At 44.5% G+C, this 20,368-nt stretch overlaps 2 protein-coding genes across 4 annotated transcripts in view; both read left to right on the forward strand.

The window, feature by feature from the left end:
* Positions 1–6,111, forward strand: part of LOC311619778 (thioredoxin reductase 1, cytoplasmic-like) — a gene marked incomplete at its 3' end in the record, with an annotated part of 38,945 nt that extends 32,834 nt beyond the window's left edge. Inside the window, exon 4 of the mRNA XM_084878296.1 lies at positions 6,080–6,111. Coding sequence (XP_084734422.1) covers positions 6,080–6,111 — 32 coding nt within the window. The remainder of the gene's footprint in view (positions 1–6,079) is intronic.
* Positions 6,112–8,948: 2,837 nt separating this feature from the next.
* Positions 8,949–20,368, forward strand: part of TXNRD1 (thioredoxin reductase 1) — a 54,536-nt gene continuing 43,116 nt past the window's right edge. The window contains exons 1-2 of one of the 3 annotated variants that reach the window (XM_084880136.1): positions 9,123–9,248; positions 10,922–11,031. The gene's annotated coding sequence lies outside the window, so the exon portion shown is untranslated. Of the gene's footprint in view, positions 9,249–10,862; positions 11,032–20,368 lie in introns of those variants that run through there. The other 2 variants (XM_084880137.1, XM_084880138.1) reach the window with 2 other exon arrangements.

Below are 20,368 nucleotides of genomic sequence, written 5' to 3' on the forward strand. Positions count from 1 at the left end.
TTTCCTTTGGAGTTGGGGGCCTGTGGCAACCAGGGCAGTGTAGCATCTCACTGAATTGCTAATGGAGTGACTCTGCAGTGACTCCTGCATTTGCAATAGTATTACCTCTTAAAGAAAATCAAGATGGAAAACTGTGCTACCAGGGACCCTTCCCCACCACCCTGACATTTTCCTCTTTTTGGCTGTGTTTTGGACCAGTCTCTATAAATTGAAGTTATTACTTGAGAACAACCAGAGAGATCAACTCAGGCCTATTGAGTTTGGTATTGGAGGGCGGAGCTTAGGACAGGAAGACAAGGGATTAGCGTGTATGTGTGGGCCGTGGTAATAGTCATAAATGCTGTGTGCGCCGAAGGGCATGTTCTCCTCCTCAGTCTTCAAAGAACATCAGTGAGGTGGGTAGTGATATCACCTTCTTATGATGAGGAAACAAACTACAGAAAAGTATTAACATGGAGGATAGCTGGCTTGCTAGTAAACCCATCGGTAATTCCCGGTCCCTCCCTGTGCTTCCTCCCACTTCCCTCCTCAGAACCTTTTCATGCCTCACCCCACCTGCCTCATGTGTGATGTGCATGGTATGGATGCTATGGTAGGTGTTCTTGGATGTGACGGCGGCTGTGGTCACCAGAGGTGGTGTGCCCTGCCACCATGCCAGCTGCACTGTGCCTACCCCCGTGGGCGAGCTGCCACTCACTGAGCTCGTTGATAGATGGAGCCTTGTAGCTTGGCCTCAGGTATCTGCCCAGTGGCTTTGATCTGAGTAACAGATAACATCAGTGCAGTCATCTTAACTTTGGCTGGCAGCTGCTGCCATTCTTCAGCGGTCAATCTGGAAAGCAGTGTAAGGTTTGAGAGGACTTATGTGACAGTTTGCCAGAATTGTTTATCTGGATGCCATATGTCACTCATTTGGGGATTCTGATGTGTATCATCTTTGTTCCCTGGCTGCTTATACATAGCATGGCTTTAATGACATAAGCAAGAGGGAGGGAATCTAACATTTGAATTTCTGTTTTTATGCCAGTATTCCATCTCTCTCCCTCCCTCCCCACCCCCTTTTTACAATATGACTGGTGCTCTAAAAGCCTGACACTTCTGTCTCTCTTAATCCTCACATTAACCTTGTGAGTTGCTGGATTTAATTCTGTTTTACAAGCAAAGAAGCAGATGCTCCACATTTTAGTAACTTGCTCAGTGTGGCTGTGTCAAGCCCAGGCCTGTCTGGTTCTCAGTGCCCTTTCCTTAAACAAATAAAAGCCCCTTGCATGCAGAGGTATCCCAGGCTGGCTCAGATTTCACCGCTTTGATATTGATGCTTATTCATTCAACAGATGTGTTTTGGACACCTATTTATTTACCAAGCCCTGGCCGGAGAGAAAAGAGGAATAAGGCACAGTCTCATTCTTTAAGGGCACTCTACTTATTTGCATCTATGTAATCAGGTGTCTAGAAAGGCTGTCAGATTACAGATTAGCTGTGATAGGATATTGGGTAGTTGTTTTCTTGGTGTAAAAAAGCAAGGAATTCATGGCTGTAAACAAAAACAAATAAGAAAACATCATGGCTTGTTCACTTAGAGTGAACCTAGTAAAGAGTGTGTGGCAGAGAGATAATGAGAGATAAAAGTGGGCAAGGAGAGTCTTTTCCTGTAGGAAATAGGGACCCATGGGATATCATTCTATTTATTTTATGAACTAGAGGCCCAGTGCATGAAATTCATGCACTGCAAGGGGAGGCTGTCCCTCAGCCCAGCCTGCACCCTCTCTAATCTGGGACCCCTAGGGGGATGAGGCCTAAACCAGCAGTCGGACATCCCTCTCATAATCCGAGACTGCTGGCTCCCAACCGCTCATTTGCCTGCCTGCCTGATTCCCCCTAACTGCTTCTGCCTGCCAGCCTGATCACCCCCTAACCACTCTGCTGCCAGCCTGATTGACACTAACTGCTCCCCTGCCGGCCCAATTTCCCCCAACTGTCCTCCCCTGCTGGCCTGATTGCCCACAACTGCCTTCCCCTGCCAGTTATCTTGTGGTGGCCATCTTGTGACCACATGGGGTGATCATCTTGTGCGAGGGTGTGATGTCCGATTCGCATATTACCTCTTTATTATATAGAATAAGGCTTAAAATATTAAACATTTTAGTTTTATCTGTAAAAATGTTCATTTTAGAAAATTTGGAGACTGCAATACAATCAAATTTAAAAATCACACATAGTTACATTCATAGATAACCACTATTAATATTCTACATAATGTCAGAGTATTCTATAAGTAATATTCTGATTTATTTAATAAATATTTTGCATTTTATTAAAGTTCTTTTAAAAATATTTTTATTGACTTCTGAGAGGAAGGGAGAGGGGGAGAGAAATGGAAACATCAATGATGGGAGAGAATTGATTGGCTGTCTCCTGCATGCCCCACACTGGGGATCAAGCCTACAACCCAGGCCTGTGCCCTTGACCAGAATTGAACCAGGTCTCTCAGTCTGCAGGTCGATGCTCTAACCACTGAGAAACCAGCTAGGGCTTACAGTTCTTAATAATTTACCCAGTTATTATAAAATATTCCATATATTTACTTGGCTACTTCACTATAATTGGACAAATAATCTTTTTGCTATTATAGAATAGAGGTTAGAAGTATTTTTCTTTGTACATAAAGTTTTTGCTGTATTTAGAATTTTTCCTTAGAATAGATAACTGGAATGAATTTCTGGGTTAGAGTGTGAACATGTCTCAAGTTCTAGAGCCTTTTAAGTGATGTATACTTATTGATAACCCCACAAGCTCAATGAAATGTTAAATAATAATCGGTTTTCAAAAATTATTGTTTGTCAATTTGAGAGGTAAAAGAGTCTGTATTTTAATTTGTATTTCTTTGATTATTAATGAGGCAAATTTTTTCTATAGGTTGTATTACATTATCTGAATTGTATCTTATTTATTGTATTTCATTATCTGAATTGTCTGTTCATGTTCCTCATGGAATAATAATAATGACAGGAAGCCCTGATATGGCGATTGCTGTGAGCCACTGCCCTAAGCTCTTCACGTGCTAACTAACTTAATCACGTTCTGGGAGATTAGATTCGCAGATGAGGAAATGAGGCATAAAGAGGTTAGATAACTTGCTCAACGTTGTACAACCTGTAACTGACTGGGCTGGAACTAGAAACTAGGGCATCTGGCTCCAAAGTTTGTGCTGACTTGTTCTCTGATCTAACCTGTACTTAGCATCTTGTTGGTTATGGTGCTCCCCTCCACGTTCTAGACACAGAAACAGACACACCCCACCAGGCTGCTTTTTATACCTGTATCAGTGCTGCTTATGGAAATAAGGCCTGGACTGATTGGACCCATTCTATGCACTTTGCTCTTATGTAAATGAGTCAAGAGGATGGAGACCAGTAGTTATGTAGCATTCACCTAAGGATCCATACATACCGTGTTTCCCCGAAAATAAGACATCCTCCTAAAATAAGACCTACTTATAGGTTTCCTTCTGAGTGAAATATAAGGCATTCCCCCGAAAATAAGCCCCCCTCCCCCCCCCAGGCTCAACATGAGAGATTTGGTCCACTGATTCTGTAAGAAATGGAGTCACAAGAAATTCACCAGGAAATTCAGGAATTGGATTGTTATGATGATGTTCCAGAAGATGATGACATGATTGTCATTGAATAAAAGAGTAAATTCTTGATACTACCGTACTGTATACAGGTAATAAATTTCCTTTATTTTCATTTAACAATAAATGTGTACTGTATTCTTCTTCATGGAAAAATAAGACATCCCCTGAAAATAAGACCGCATCTTTGGGAGCAAAAATTAATATAAGACACTGTCTTATTTTCAGGGAAACAGGGTATATACCACTGTTTAAGTAAATATCTGTTTGGAATGAATGCAAGGAGGGTAAGGAAGTTGATTATCCATTTAAGAAAACAACTTACAGCCTTGGCCTGTGTTGCTAAGTGGTTAGAGTTTTGGCCCAAGGACCTTAGGATCTGGGTTCAATTCCTGGTCAAGAGCATGTACCTGGTTTGCAGGTTTGATACCGGTCCTATTGGGGCACCTACAGGAGGTAGCCAATGGGTGTCTCTCACATCAATGTTCCTCTCTCTCTCTCTCAATCTCTCTCTCTCTTTCTCCATCTCCCTCCCTCCCATTCTCTCTAAAAATTAATGGGGGAAAAAATCTTTCGGTGAGGATTAACAACAACAACAAAAAGAAAATAGCTCACACATTTTATAAAAGATAAAAAATATGGTTTTGTACCATGCAGACCTGGGTTCAAATCAATACCAGGTAAGATAGTGTTACTTCTCTGTTTGAGTTGTTAGGATTAAATAAGATAATGTTTGGAATGCATTTACCATAGTGTTTAATTAATGTCCTCTTCCCAATGTACTAAAAAAGTGCCTGGTACTGTTCCTGGTACATAGTCATTGCTCAGTAGTAGCTACTAACTCATGTACTATTAGCTACCATTAAAAATGATTCACATTAGAATTTTTAATAGCATGGGGAAAATTTCTATAATAAATTTTAATTAAAAAACAAAGAGCTTATCAAATAAAAATAAAAACAATATTTCAAAAATTATGTATAAAAACAAAGCATAAAATAGTTTTTGTAGAATAGTCACATCTTGCTTTAAAAAAGCAAAAGTAAGGACTGGAAAGAAATACATAAAAATGAATAATCACTCAAGTATCTGTGCATCTGTCTTGCCAGTGCAATAGGTTCTGAGGTAACACAGGCGAATAAGATGTGGTTCTTCTTTAGGAGGAAGTTGGTTTTTTTTTAATCCTCACCTAAAGATATTTTTTCCATTAGAGAAAGTGGAAGAGAGGGAGAAAGGATTGGGGGGGGGGGGAGAGAGAGAGAGAGAGAGAGAGAGAGAGAGAGAGAGAGAGAGAGAGAGAGATTGGTTGCCTCTTGCACGTGCCCCTGACTGGGGCAGGGGGATCAAACCTGCAACTGAGGTGCATGTCCTTGACTGGGAATCGAATCCATAACCCTTCGGTCCTAGGGCCAACGCTCTAACCACTGAGGAAACTGACCCGGGCTAAGGGAACTTTTAATGCAGAGATAGAGGATCACAGTCGTGTGCAGGATGAAGCAGAGGAAGAGTCAAGCACGAGGCATTGATTTCTGCCGTGAAGAAAGATGATGGTGGAATCATCATTTAGAGAGGACACAGGATTTAGACTAGGGAGGTCGGGAACCTGGTTTTGGACACATGCTTGTCCAGTGTGGATCTATAGACTAGTGGTACACAGGTCTGGATGAGTGGGGAGGCTTACTCTATAGGTGAGGTTTGAAGTTGTGGGAATCAATAAGAGAAAGGAGAGGGGATGTTCCTCTCAATATCAGCTCAAGTAGGGTTTAAGAATTTAGAGGTTAATAATCTGTGTGACTTCTTTCATCTGCTTACCACTATTAATGAGTACACACCTTCTTGGTTGGTGGTGAGGGTGGCCGATCTCGTTTTATAAGATGAGATATCTAAAAGCTTACGGCAATAGAGCCTGTGCCGTCTGAAGTTGTGCTGGCCAGAGGTTTTCTACATTAAAAACGCTTTCTTTCCTTTCTAACCGAAATCTTGAGTGATTGCCTGCTATTGGAAAGGCACTGTGCCAGCTACTAGGGATTCAAACATCAGCCCTTCACGTGAAAAATAGTGTGGTGGAGAGAGAAGAGAACCAGGGCGTGAATCCCGGGCTAGCTGTCAGACCTCGAGTTTACTCATCGGCAAGTGGAGATGGTAATGCATGTCCCAAAGGCTCGTTGGGGTGATTCATGAGGACATGTGAAGCTCCTGGCACTCGGGCGCTCCGTGAGTGGCAGCACTGAGGCTGGCAGGCGTGTACACAGACCACATCGCTGCTGTAAGAAATCAGAGAATGACTATGTAGTCCTATGTTTGCTCAGAGGCGTCACAGACAATCACGGTCCCCCAAGCAGTTTTTAGGGTGGCTGTTTCACGCATGAAGTCTGCCCTGGTCATTGTCAGAAAGTTAATGCTTCTTTTTGTCCTTAAGTCATGTTGCTTTTACTCCTTTTTTAGTCTGTACCTCTGAATACACTTTTGAATTGTAAGACAAACAGTGGATTTAACGATAGACACACCTGGATTTATATGGCGAATCTAACACACCTGCTTTGTGACCTTTGGCAAGAGTCTTCATTTCCTGGCATTTCAGTTTGTGATGTTATAGTATGGGCGTACTGCATGGATGGTTTTGAGGATGTAGGGAAAAGAGCTAAGTCCCTAGCTGCCTTGTGAACCCCAAGCGGAATCTAACATATTTATAGTCTCGTCTTCCCTTATGCTTCCGTATACCATGCAATAACACACAGTATCTTTCCTACTGCTGTTCCCCAGAAGAAAATCTGTTCAAGGGGTGGAACAGTACTGTGGTAAGAGCTAAGAGCTGGGTGGCAGTCTCAGCTCTGTCAATTATTAGCTCAGTGATCATGGGCAAGATAATTATCCTCACTATCCTTCAGTGGGTTGGTTTTCTGTTGTTTTTGTTTTTTTAGCCGTAAAATGGGGAAAATAATAGTATCTCACTCATTGGATCGTTGTGAGGATTAAACGAGTCATGTAGAGACCCCTGGCACATAAGTAGTGAAAGATTCTTAGGGGTCACTTCTACTCCCATTATTCCTCAAGATATGGTTCCCTTATAGATATCACTTGCTTTTTTAAGGCCTTCCCCAGTTTTCCCATACTGTTATTTGCATCCCGTATGTGCAGTTGGTGGGCCATCACATCACAGGCATATTACAATTGTTAGTTTACTCAGACCACCCAGTGTGTTCTCATTTATTATCCCATCTGCCCTCTGGGATAGAGCAAACTCTTAAAGACCCAGCATCCAAGGCGGTCCAGTCCCCGGCAGAGGGACTCGGACCCAACAGTTAGCGTAGTGGAGCAGGGTCAGGAGGGTGTGCAGGTTGGAGGAGGAGCTGTGCTCTCACACCATATAAAGTCTTTTTTTTTTTTTTAAATATTTTATTGATTTCTGATTAGAATTGATCAGAAAGGTGTTCTAGCTCAGTGGGATGAGAGAGGCTTATTTGTAGGAGGAATAGTGGTTCAGTGCAATAAGACCCTTCATCAAAACCTGCATAGATCTGTTTGTAGAGTGCTCAGATGTTAGCTCAGGAACATAGAAGGCCTTTTCAAGAATTTTTTGAGTACTTACTATATATATAGTAGGTTCTGGGGTGACAAGATAAATCAAACAGGGGTTTGCCTTCCCAAAGCTCTCTTGGACTTAGATGACTTGTGATTATTTTCAGTTATTTGGGGACACGGAAAAGGGGAGGATCGATAAACACTGGGTTAGAATCAGGGAAGCCCTCCCAGAGGAAGTGACATTTCAGATGAGCTTTGAGAGAGTAGGCCCTTAGGGAGGGAAGAGAAGTCAGGCAAAGGGAATAACATAAAATGTATAACTAGGACAAATGTGAGACGGGGCACTTCTTCCATTAACCAGCACTGAGGAATTCTCTATTTTGTGACGAGGGTAAGGCATCTGCCCCCTAACAGTAGCAAAAAAGGCTTAAGGAAAGTGAAGGTTTTTAAAAATGGTGATTTTTTTTTTTTACTTAAAAAACAATACTACCTGCAGTATTATAGATATTTGTACTATAATTTGCTCATTTAAGAATAATGTGAACTTAAGATGCTTTACTAGCCTTTTCTGGTATGCCGTTAGAAAATATTAACTATGGTAACACTGACCTGTCTGTCATACAGGGTTCTTAGAAATCAGTCCTTATCACTTGCTTTTAGTATAATACTTTATTTCAAGTTAAATGATTTTAAAGTACCTCTCCTAAGACTTTTGAATAAGGTGTAGTTTCTATATGTTTTTAAGAAGGAGGAGTTTATGACCCTGATTCATGGCTGTTATTGTGGAGATTAAATGAGCCAAGGCCTATAAAATGGTCAGTACAGAGTCTGTTTTCCCTTTAGTCTCAGCTTTCTCTCTGACACAATTTTCATTCTTTGCTTTTTAAAACATTGTACTCTGACCATCGTCTGTTCTCAGGACCCCAGAATCAGGTGAGGCATGCTCTGGGGGAAACTCATAATGGTTATTATGTAGGAAAAGTGTCAGGTTAGTGCACACACGCATGTGTGTGTGTGTATATGTGCGCGTTCAGAAGCTGAGAGAATTGGAAGGGGCTCAAAAATGTGGATTGTAAAAAAAAAAAAAAAATGTGGGTTGTGTTTGTCTGCTAGGTCGTAAGTGTGGTTTCTCACAGCCTTAAGAAACCAGCAGCCCTCTCACCTAAGCTGCTTCAGTCTGGCGGTATCCAGACAAAGGTGGGAAGACATTCACTTATTTATTTATTCAGCAAACATACCTAGCTGGCTACTAGTGCAAGTGTAAACATATGACAGAGTATGGATGGATGAGAGGGCATGGCCACTTGGGTGGCTACAGGTGGCTTGGCATGGCTGGAGTTGCGCACTCTTTAGTTTTCTTAAAACATCCATGACAAGCCTAAACCTGAGTGGGACCAGGAGGAAGAACTGTAAGGGGAAGTTGTGTGCTGGTGGAATTTGTCACTTCTCTGAGGATTAGTCAGGGTAGACTCAACTAGTAACTTCCTTTAGGGAATTGCCAGGCTGACTAATCCATTACCTGAGGGCAATGGGTCCCTCACTTTGCTGTACACTCTATAGAATACCCAGGAGTTAAAACAAAACAAAACAAAACAAAACAAAACAAAACCTCATGCCCAGGTGGCACCCCATCCCCATGCCAACCCGAAGCTGGAAACCAGATGCCAGCGTGTTTTTTGTTTTTTTTATAAGATCCTCCCGCGATAACACTGGGCAGCAAAGTTCTGGCCTCACCGCCTTAGGGCATAGTCCAGTTTTTCTTCATTTAAAACCCACTCTTACTTAGAAATCTGGTTCCAAACAGTCCTTAAACTGTTTCTATCCCTTTCCTGGGTTGGGGGCGCTATCGGCAGGAAGAGGATGTGGCGTCACCCCAATAGGGGATCCTCGCTAGCTGAGCCGGGGCTGCACGTAGGTGGCCGGGCTGCACGGGTGCGGATTTCTGCTGTGTCATCCTGACTCTGGCCGCCGGCCCACCCGCGGCGGGGCAGGGCGTGGCTTCCCGGAGCCCAGCCGCCGGCCCCACTCGCTGATCGCGGCAGTCCCGCATCGCAGTGCACCGGAGAGGCCGGGGCCCTGGAGCGCTGTTCATGTAAGCCTGGGGTTCCCGGCAGCCACCCCGCTCCGAGCGAGCGGGCCGAGCATCGGGGACCCGGGGACCGAACCCCTCCTGCCCTGCGGGGTGCCCGGGGGAACGCGGGGAGGGGAGCGGGTGCTGCGGGTGTGTGCGCGAGGGAGAGGCTTTTCTCGGGGCAGCGAGCTGCTCGGCGGGCGTTCTCGGCTTAGTCCCGGGTAGTGAAAGCTTAGCCTGTGGTACCGGCCCCCTGGTGGTTCCCTTTCTCTCGCTCTTCTGGGTGGAGACAGCTGGCTTGCACAATATCCGAGAAAATGGGTTTTTTGTATCGTCTTTCAATGCACGATTTTTAAAAATATGTTTTATTGATTTATTTTTATTTTATTTATTTTTTTTTACAGAGAGGAAAAGAGAGGGATAGAGAGTTAGAAACATCGATGGGAGAGAATCATCAATCAGCTGCCTCCTGCACAGCCCCCACTGGGGATGTGCCCGCAACCAAGGTACATGCCCTTGACCGGAATCGAACCTGGGACCTTTCAGTCCACAGGCCAAACCGGTTTGGGCTCAGTGCACGATCTTGATAGACCCTCGACAGCACTGAGAGGGTGCAATCACTGAACGACGCTTTCCCAGGATGTTCACACCATTGAGTCCCCCGGAAATCCGGAGAGGTTGGCAAATTATATATGTAAGGACATGTTTAAGGCTCAGAGCCGTTTGGCTCGCCCTGAGGCAATGAATCGGGGACAGCTGAGCGTGGAGCCAGTGCTGTGATCTGACTTTTTCCAGGCGATTACAGGATAGTGTATGAAAGCACACACCACACTGCCCCGGGGTGGGCCCTCGATCTGCTGTTGACCAGCTGTGTGACCTTGGGCGAGTTAGCTGTTGTGTGCCTCAGTTTCCCTCTCTGGGAAATGGACCTGATGGGCCTTGCTTTGAGAAGGTTGTGAGGATTGTGTTCATATCTTCACAAAGCTACCATGGAAGCGTGTTAAGCTGCTATTGTCATTACCAAACAACTATACTCTTAAGCGTTGGTGTGGTCTTTGTCCCATGAGTGGGCCTGATATCAGTGTAACTGGAGTCTTTAATTCTGTCGCTGACTCACTCTCTGAGCTCATCTGTAACACTGGACCACTAGGTCCCGTGTGCCATGGAGGGTGTCGCTGCCTTGCTCAGGGCGGATAAATCGCCCTCACTGGGAAGTGTTCGTTAACCTGCCCAATGGATTCACATTGTACAGAAACGTTGGAAGTTGGGGTTTGGCGTCCGGTAGAGATGCAGAGTTTAAAGGGAAGATTAATAAGTTGGGAGGTGTTTTACAGACCTCTTCATGCCTCAAGCTTCCTTGTGGAGGCTTTCCTGCATTCCGGATGCACCGGGGAGGCAGCACGAGGGTGTTTAGGGAGACTTGGTTGAGTCTGAGCGGAGCGCTGGCGCTCGTAGCTGGCCTCAAGGCCATTGCCAGCTTCGGGGGCCCGGGGTCTGAGGTCCTGGGTCCGGGATCCCAGCCCGGGCGCGGGCGCGGGCCGAGGTCGCCGGCAGGTGGCGCTGTTGCGCGGGCGGCGGCGCGGGTCGCCCGGGGGCGCGCACGTGGGCTCGCGGAAGCCCCGCCCCCGGCGCGCACTTCCCGCCGCGGCCCGGGCGCCCGCCTCACCCGCGCCCTCTCCGCTTCTGTGCCGCAGAGGACGGGCCGCGCCTCGAGCGAGCGCTGGCCGAGCTGACCGCCGAGCCCGACCTTCCCGTTGTGTTTGTGACGCGCAGAGAGCTAGGCGGCCATGGTCCGACCCTGAAGGTAGGTGAGCGGCGCTAACGTTCCTTCCGCCCGCCGCGCCGGCGCGGCCCCGCGTGGTCGCCCGCCGCCGCCGCCGCCGCCGCCCGCAGCCGGGGCCCCGGGCCGTGCGCCGACCCCGAGGAGCGGTCCTGGGCGATGACAAAGCCGCCGCCGGGCCGGCCCGCGTGTCATTCCAGGTTGATGAGACGCTGTGTAAAATGAACTGGCCAAGGGCAGATGTAACCCATCTCACCTTTAAACATGCATTTAAACAATATATATTTTACTGATTTTTTACAGAGAGGAAGGGAGAGAGTTAGAAACATCGATCAGCTGCCCCCTGCACAGCCCCCACCGGGGATGTGCCCGCAACCAAGGTACATGCCCTTGACTGGAATCGAACCCGAGACCCTTCTGTCCGCAGGCCAACGCTCTATCCACTGAGCCAAACCGGTTTGGGCTAAAACTGCCTTTTTTTTTTTTTTTTTTTTTTTTTAACGTGTCCCCTTCTTTTGTCCCTTCCTCTTTCCCAGTAAATCTGAATAACTTAAGACCTTCTAGGAAAAGTGCACACTTGCTTGTTCAGGGAACTGCTGAGAAAAGGGGACCAGGAAATGCATATCGTTTTTGGCTCCATCCTCCGGCTTAATTCTCTGGGAGGGGACCCCAGAGAGCCCGGTGCAGGGCAGAGCGACCCGGGAGCTCGTCGCGTGGTTTGAGTTTTCTTCAGGTGGCTCTTTTCTAGCCCAGGGTTAGCATTTGTAAGGGAGGAAAAGAGAAGTCTGCCCTCTGGCCGGTGGCCAGCGTGGTGCACTCTACCATAGGCCCATTGAGGGAGGGACAGGTCATGCCCCATGGCACTGGCAAAGTGCTGGGAGGCTGACCTAGGGCATGGGTAGCATTGATGATCTACATCGGGTTGGTTACCAGGTTAGAAGGCCTGTAATCCCACCACCTTGACACATTTCTGCTAATTATCCCTTTGTCCTTGTCTGTTTATCTCTATGTGATTTTTTTAAGAAACGGAACTCATATTGGAACACAGTGCCTCCTGAGAAAGTAAACTTGTGGCACAGATAAATGTAAAATCTACCTAGATATGTGTGCCTTTAGGAAGGTATTAGCAATTAATCTATATCTTTATTATTTTTCTAAACATTTTCTTTACATTTTTGGAAAACGGGTATAGGAAATGGAGATGGACTTCAAAGACAAATAGCAAGTTAATGGACAATAAAGAGATAAAAAAGGCTCTTGGCTTCATTTAAACTAAATTGTGTTACTCAGACCTTGAGTTTGCTGGGGAAATGAGACAAAGGTCTGTTAATATTCGTGTCTGATTGTCCTCTTTGTTCCACCTGGTTCATAAAATTGCACTTAAAAAGTTATATGGGCGTTTGCGCTTTCTATAAATTCCACAGATGATCCTTGGTCTTTAACATCCACGGGAGGAAAGAGAAGTACTGTGTTTATACGCTTTGGACCCATTTTATTGATATAATCTGATGTTTTCAATTCCATATGGTCATAGGTCATTTCAGACATTTAGGGAAGTGTAGCAACATGAATGAAGGCACACTACCAACTCAATGAAATCATTGAGCACATGTCTTTTAAGTAAACTTACCACTCAGCTCTGTATCATTGGGTTTATTTTGGGTTTTTAATGAGTACTAGGGAGTGGAGGAAGAGACACAAGATCGGGACCACTGGTTTGAAACGTTTGTGAATTTCCACCCAATTGTTGCCCACATTTGGGGCTAACCGGTGGGGTTTGAAAACCTTTAAGGAATATTGGGTTTGAGTAAAGAAAGGCATTTATTTAGTGGAGAATTGAGTGCTTGTAGGATTAGTGTTAAAATCCTAAAGTCCACACCTTAAAGAAAGGTTAAGGTTTCGTACTCTGATGGCAATATAAATAATGGAGAGGGGGTTTTTACAAATGTCGGCTTCTCCCTTCACTTAATAGTTTTTGCCGTTGCCTCCTTTCCTCCTCAGTAACAGTGGCCACGGCAGAACTCCCCTTGCTCTCATTGTACCGTAGAAGAAAAGGGAGCGAGATTCCTATTTCAAGGAACTGATAAGCTCAGTTGACTGACTACCTACAGGAAGAAGGTTTTAAAGAAGCGGTTCAAAAACTGTAGTCTACGGAACACCTACCCAGAATTCTCTGGAGTGCTTATTAAACATGCCCTCCTGGCTTTGCCTGAGGTCTTGCTAAATAAACCCTCTGGAAGGGCCTAGGATCTGCCTTTATTATTATTTTTTTAAAAAACAAGCCCCCCTCAGGTAATTCTTATTATTAATGCCAAGTTTGGAACTTTAATGTTTAAGGTAGTTTAGTCAGGATGGGTTGCTAAATAAGTAAAAGTGAGGAAACAAAGAACTATTCTTTAATACCCAAAATATACTAGTTAGAAGATAGGTAATGGTAACTCAACAGGTGAGTAACAATTTATATGTGAATAGAAAAATAGGGAAATATGCTGTCTGTGGCTAGGACTTGTGTGTCCATTAGAATGGGGAGCTACTAAATTCTGAGAACTATAAATAGAGTTCCTATTGCTCAAACACATCTGGCTTTCATGAACACTGGAGTTCTTTTTTTAATATATTTTACTGATTTTTTACAGAGAGGAAGGGAGAGAGAGAGTTAGAACCATCGATGAGAGTCATCGATCAGCTGCCTCGTGCACGCCCCCTACTGGGGATGTGCCTGTACAGTCCGCAGGCCAACGCTCTCTCCACTGAGCCAAACTGGTTTCGGCAACATTGGAGTTCTTAAAGGCATAATGCAGGGATTCTTTATAGGGAACTTGGTATGTAAATCAGTGTCTCTAGGATTCCAGAGCATTGAAACCACTTGTATAAATGCCTTGTGTTGGTATTGAGAGGAACAGCAAAGTGAATAAAAAAGTGCTCATTGGAATACTAAGTGCTGGACATAGTTAAGACTTTAGTAGTCCTCAGTAGTTTGAAATAGTAGTAGTTTTGGGAGCTAAAACTTACACTGGCAGCATGGGAGTGTAATTTCTTCAAAGCAATAATAGAAAGGTGACAAACACAAATCAGGTGAACTGTGAGACAGCTGTGAGGAGCTCAGATGTGGTCGTGCAGTGGTCAGGCCCGTGTTCCAGCCGTGGAGGCAGGTAGACACTGAGACAAAGGCAGGTCTTCTTTCAAGCCTCATTTCCACAATCACCAGAAATCAGACTCCTGACTGGATAGACACCAGGAGATGAGTGGTAATTTAGTTACTCTCCAACCATTACCTTTCTCTCCTAATATTCTATCCAAACTGGCAGAAAACATTTCTTTTTATTCTTTCCTCTGAGACAGTTCCATCCGGGGAGATGAGCAGGGAGCCTGCTTTTGGTCTAGCTAAGGGTTGAGGCCTGAGGAGAATTGAAGGACCACTTTGAAGATGAGGAATGTGAACAGGCTCTGATTTAAGACTAAGGAAAAGGGTAAGGATGAACAGAATTTTAAAGGAGGATAGATTACTAGGACTGCAAATGAATTTATCTGGTGCTGATGATATAGTAAAACGTTTACTCGTTGTGAATCCATGTTGAGACTCAGTGACAACACAAACTTTTTTTTTTGCTGTTCTTTTTTGCTACATGTCACTCTTCTGGTGGTCCAGGGTTCAGGTTTCCTCTGGCCTATCCTGTCTGTTCACCTACCAGGGCCTGCCCGCTTCCTATGTATGTGGCTGCAGTCTGTCTGAACTCTGCCCAGGCTATTTCAGCTACTTACTTCCTCTTGCCCAAAGCATCTCATCAGCCTCTAACTTGCCTTCCACTCCTGATCGTCTTCCTCTCTGTCCAGTCCATCTGTGTTCAGTCATCTTTCTGATTGCTTCTTTGCTGCCCCCCCCCCCCCCCCCCCCCCCCCCCCCCCCCCCCCCCCGGTCTGTTCCAGGGATGATATGCACAATCCTTAGTTTGGGATTCTGTGTCCTCAGGGCCCTGGGTCCCACCTGTTTTCCTGGTTATTTTCTGCTCTGCTCCCTCACCTACAGAAAGCTCCTGGAATAGTGTTACAGCCGTAGTCTCCAAAGGTCCCTTTTTTGTTTTGTTTTGTTCTTTGGTTCAATTCCTGACTTCCTGCTCAAACCCGCTTCCATGAGTCTTAGGAAGGAGATGGTTTATCAGCCAGTTTTACAGACGGGAAGATGGAGGCCCTGAGAATGTAAGGGGCATGTCCAGATTACACAGCTGGTTAAAGTGGCAGAGCCAGGAACGGAACCCAAGCCTGTCTGTGACGTCCACTGGGGTGTACTCACGCTTCTGGCACTTGGCTGCGTGTTACTGCTATCGGGATGCACGCCTGGTCTCCCTGCTCAGCCGTGATTCAAGGCTGAGCCCATGCAGATCCTGGTATTCCTAGCATAGCTCGGGCAGATTGGAATTCATTCGTTAGATGCTTGCCGGGTGGAACCGCATTCTTCTTCTGTGCTTCCTTTAGCGTGAAAATGATTTATTCTTGTGTTTTCTCGGTGTTTTTATACCTAGTGTGCATTCAGTTAATATTTGTTGAGTGAACGAATGGATGATGTTAGGGCTCACCTCATCACGTAAGGGGAGACTCACGTAAGCGAGATGTTAGCTACAAGGCGTCTGATTTTGTGAAGCTGGGCTGTCTTTGTAGAGACCACGCCCCAAGATGTCCGGGAGAGGGTCTAGGGAGCATATAAAGCAGTTCAGGGTTTTAAAGACTGTGAGACAGCAGTGTTGTCCACCACTCAGCACTGCTCGGCAGTCTATGCAGGTGTGTCCAGCTCAGTTGAGAGGAAATTCACATTATGTCTGTTTCGCTGCTTGAGCACCTGTGCTTTCATGGTTTAGCTAGGTATACTCTGTTACCTCTAACACAAGTTTGTAGGGCAGAGTGTGTACTTTAAAATTCATTTGTCAACAAATATTTGTATATGACTTTTTACATACAGTCACAACCACTCCCTACGGCAGAGGAGGAACCTGAAGAAAATAAGTGGAAACTAACAAAGCACTTGAACCCAGGCCTCCGGGGCAGAGTTCCTTCTAGGTCGCTTCCTCTGGAAGCCACATACCCAGTGCTTTGCTGCCCTGGTCTGTGAAAACTATGCTCCTGGTCATTGCTAACTCCTGAGGTGTCCCAAGAGACCTGGTAATTGCTCTTATAACCTGAAAGGCTGTGTTCTCCTCTGTCACACCCTTGTTTACATTACATCTGGAGTGGCAATTCAGTTGCCACTGGGTTTTCCTAAGTGTTAGTGAAGTGTATGACTTCTACCACAGAGTAAGGTGGAGGTTTTATACACAGTGAAATATTTCAGGGAATGGCTCCAAATTATTTTGTGGGGACTCAAATGTCATTTTATCTTTTATTTCATTAACAATAAAGCAGTATGATTTGAATATAGAATAATTATTCATCACCTCTTTTGAATATAGAATAATTATTCATCACCTCTTTTTCCCAGGAATGTGCCATTCATGGGAAAAACACACACATAATTTTGCATATTGTCTCAGACTTTTTGTGGACCTGCGTCAGAATATTTAGTAGATAGGATTACCTTTCAGAGTACTATACACACTTACATTAGTTGAAGCCTTACGTTTTAAAAAAAATTTATTATGTCAAATTTCTTTTCAGTGGTGTTCGTTATAATGGGATATATTTTTGTATTCCTCCTTATGAATTTAACCTGTAAAACAATTTTCTTTTCCTAAATCAACATCAAGGAGTGAAGCTATTGATTTGTATATATTTTTTTTTCTATTTGGTATCTAATGTTTATTAAACATTTGTTGCCTTGGGATGATTTAAGATTTATTACGTACTTAACAGTTGAAAATACTGTCAAATCTATCCCATAATTCTCAATACATATAGTAACTTCATGATGTAAGAAGTAGTGTTCCCATCTTCCAAATGAGGAAACGAGCCCGAGAGGTTAACACGTTAAGCGCCCAGCCGGTTTTGTCTTCCGGATGGAAAATATAGTGTCAATCATACCTTCCATCCCACTGGAAAGTATAAAATCCCACTGGAAAGGGTAGTGGGCGCTGTGTGAGTTCTTTTCTAATTGGCCAGAAAGAGGCCTGTGACATCCCATCATGTTGGTGTTGGGGTTGTGGGACAGACCTCAAGAATGCTTGGAAAGGATGAATCTGAACTACCGTGTTTCCCCAAAAATAAGACATCCTCCGAAAATAAGACCTACTTACAGGTTTCCTTCTGAGTGAAATATAAGGCATCCTCCTGAAAATAAGCCCCCCCTCCCCCCCCAGGCTAAACATGAGAGGTTTGGTCCACTGATTCTGAAAGAAATGGAGTCACAAGAAATTCACCAGGAAATTCAGGAATTGGATTGTTATGATGATGTTCCAGAAGATAATGACATGATTGTCATTGAATAAATGAGTAAATTCTTGGTACTGTAGGATTCACAGTTTGTCTGGTTTATGTTGACAACTACCGTACTACCGTACCGTATACAGGTAATAAATTTCCTTTATTTTTATTTAACAATAAATGAGTATCGTATTCTTCTTCATGGAAAAATAAGACATTCCTGAAAATAAGACCTAGTGCATCTTTGGGAGCAAAAATTAATATAAGACACTGTCTTATTTTCGGGGAAACGGTATTAGTAAAGGGACTAAAAAAGAATGTAGGCAGGTGACTGACAGGGCGCTTAATGTGTTAAGCAACCTGCCTCAGATAATAGTAACAGCCAGTAGGTCAAGTTTGGAACCCAGGTTTGCCTTCTTCCACTGTTCATGGTCTTTTCAGAAACCCATTGGAAAAGCACGTAACTGCCTTGATCATAGCACAGTTTACCTTCAGTACTCAAGAACCAAACAAAGCAAAAACTTACACTCTGAAACATAACCTTAAAGGAAATTACAAAGAAAAAGAAACTATACCTAGTATGCTAGCATCCTGCTACTCCAAGTCAAGTAGGACTTTTACCACGTCTCTTCGCCATAAATGGGTACCCTGGCAGGACGAGGAGAGAAAGGCTTTGGTGGGAGAAGAAACAATTATTAGGGAGGTAGCTAGAGGCAGAATAATTTGAAAATAATCATTTTATTATTTTCTCTGCCCTACAAACTTGTGTTAGAGGTAACAGAGTATACCTAGCTAAACCATGAAAGCACAGGTGCTCAAGCAGCGAAACAGACATAATGTGAATTTCCTCTCAACTGAGCAGGACACACCTGCATAGACTGCCGAGCAGTGCTGAGTGGTGGACAACACTGCTGTCACACAGTCTTTAAAACCCTGAACTGCTTTATATGCTCCCTAAACTCTCTCCCGAACATCTTGGGGCGTGGACTCTCTCTACAAATTATTTCATGAAGTGCAAGACTCAGACTCTTAAACATCTATTTGTTATAGATTAATCCTGAAATAAAATCCCACGGAAAGGGGAGTGGGCACTCTGTGAGTTCTTTTTCTATTTGGCCAGAAAGAGGCCTGTGATCTATGACATACATCCCATCATGTTGGTGTTGAGCGTTAGTGTTGACAGAACTCAAGAATGCTTGGAAAGAGTGAATCTGAACTATTAACAAAGGGACTGAAAAAGAACACAGGAAGGAAAACTGAAGAAAGAAAATCGAGGACCATATTGAGCCCTCAGCAGCCACTCCTGAAAGAAGAAAAAGGGGAGAAGAGGAGCTCACTTATCTTGGAGGCCAAGTTGTGTCATTGGTTGCCTGGACTAATAATGAATTTTTGCTTTCTTTTACAAGTCATAAAGAAGTTTACCAGTATAACTGCAATTGTGTATTGCTGTCATTTATATAATTACTAGAGGCCCAGTGCACAAATTCATGCATGGGTGGGGTCCCTCGGGATGGCCTGCGGAGATCGGGCCCCAGCTCTTGTCGTTCCCCCCCCCCCCCCCCCCCCCCGCCCCCCGCTCCGGCCTTGGCCTGGCACCGCCCCCTCACTTGCTCCACCATCCCGCTTACAGGGTGATCGATTGGGGCCAGGCCCTCTCCTGGCTCCTTCAAGGCCTGGGAGCCAGATGGTGGCCGCCTTCCCACCTCCTCCCCCCCCACACACGGCTGGTCACTGTCCGCCCGGCGATCTGGTCTCTGTTCACATCTGCCTTGGCCTAGTGCCACCTGCTCACCTGCTCCACCATCCTGTCGTGGTCCTGCTCTCATCGGGGCTGCCAGCACCGCATCTTGGACACCTGCCATGTTCCGCACCACCCCTTGGTGGTTGGCACACTTCATAGCGAGCAGTCGAAGGGGGCAATTTGCATATTAGGCTTGTATTATATAGGATTACCAGTAACTTGACCTTAGGTTGGAAAGTTGCTGTTTAGTGATTTAAGGATTCACAAGTGTAAAAATTCCCATTCTATAAATTATTAGGGAAAGTCATTAGACAAGGAATTTTTACTTTGAGGTGACATCTGAACCTTGTGCTCCAAAGGCAGATTGAAGAAGGCAGAATATAATGCAAGTATGTCTTCTTTCTGAGGCTGATTTAAGTTATGTATTACTAAGGTTTCTTAGGGACAGGGATCTAGCATAGAGTGGATTTAGTACTGGAAATCACAACTTAATAATATGGTGCTTTGTCTTATTGTGTTCTGTTGCTTCAAGCAAATTGTGTGGGCTGTTATCTCCTGAGAAATCCCTGTGAAATGTATTAGTAATACTTTATAAGTAGGTGAGGGGAAATGATTTGCTTTTCTAAAGCATTTTGAAATTCTTAGATAAAAGGCTTCGTATGAAGAAATTGGTGTCAGCTATTTTTTCTGAGTCCAGAGAAAATAGGCACCCTAGAGTGGGAAGGCTGGCTTCCTTTTATTGACTTGCAAGTGAATATCAGAGCTCCCAAGAGTATGGTTAACTGTAAGAGCAAACATTTTTGGGTCTGGGACTTGGAATTAGCCATGTGTTTTCTTTGAAGATTTAAAACAAGTTTAACCTTTTGCACTCCGCTGTCCCCTCTCAGGGGACATCGGAATTCTAGCATATCACTCGGATGTCCCCTCTCAGGGGACATTGCAGTTTATTAGTGATTACGGGGAATTGAGTTATTTCAACGCAACTTTTTGAGACAGGTGTCAAACCACTTATTACTGTCAAACATGCACTAATCAGCCTGAAATGCATATTGGGGAGTGTTTCAAAACTTATCATACTGTACAAAATTATAAACAATAAAATATTGGTTTTTTTGCAAATATACATTCCTCGATGTCACCCAATTCATATAAGTCCAATATCATTATAATACGTTACTTGGTTCCAAAATTATACTAAATAATACGAGGGTCTGTAAATGCATGTTTCCGCCGCAAAGTAGTGTCGAGAGTAGCTGGTAGCCAGTGTCCAGA

This window comes from Pipistrellus hanaki (assembly GCF_964339955.1).
Source record: "Pipistrellus hanaki genome assembly, chromosome: 3".
Taxonomy (NCBI): Eukaryota; Metazoa; Chordata; class Mammalia; order Chiroptera; family Vespertilionidae; genus Pipistrellus; species Pipistrellus hanaki.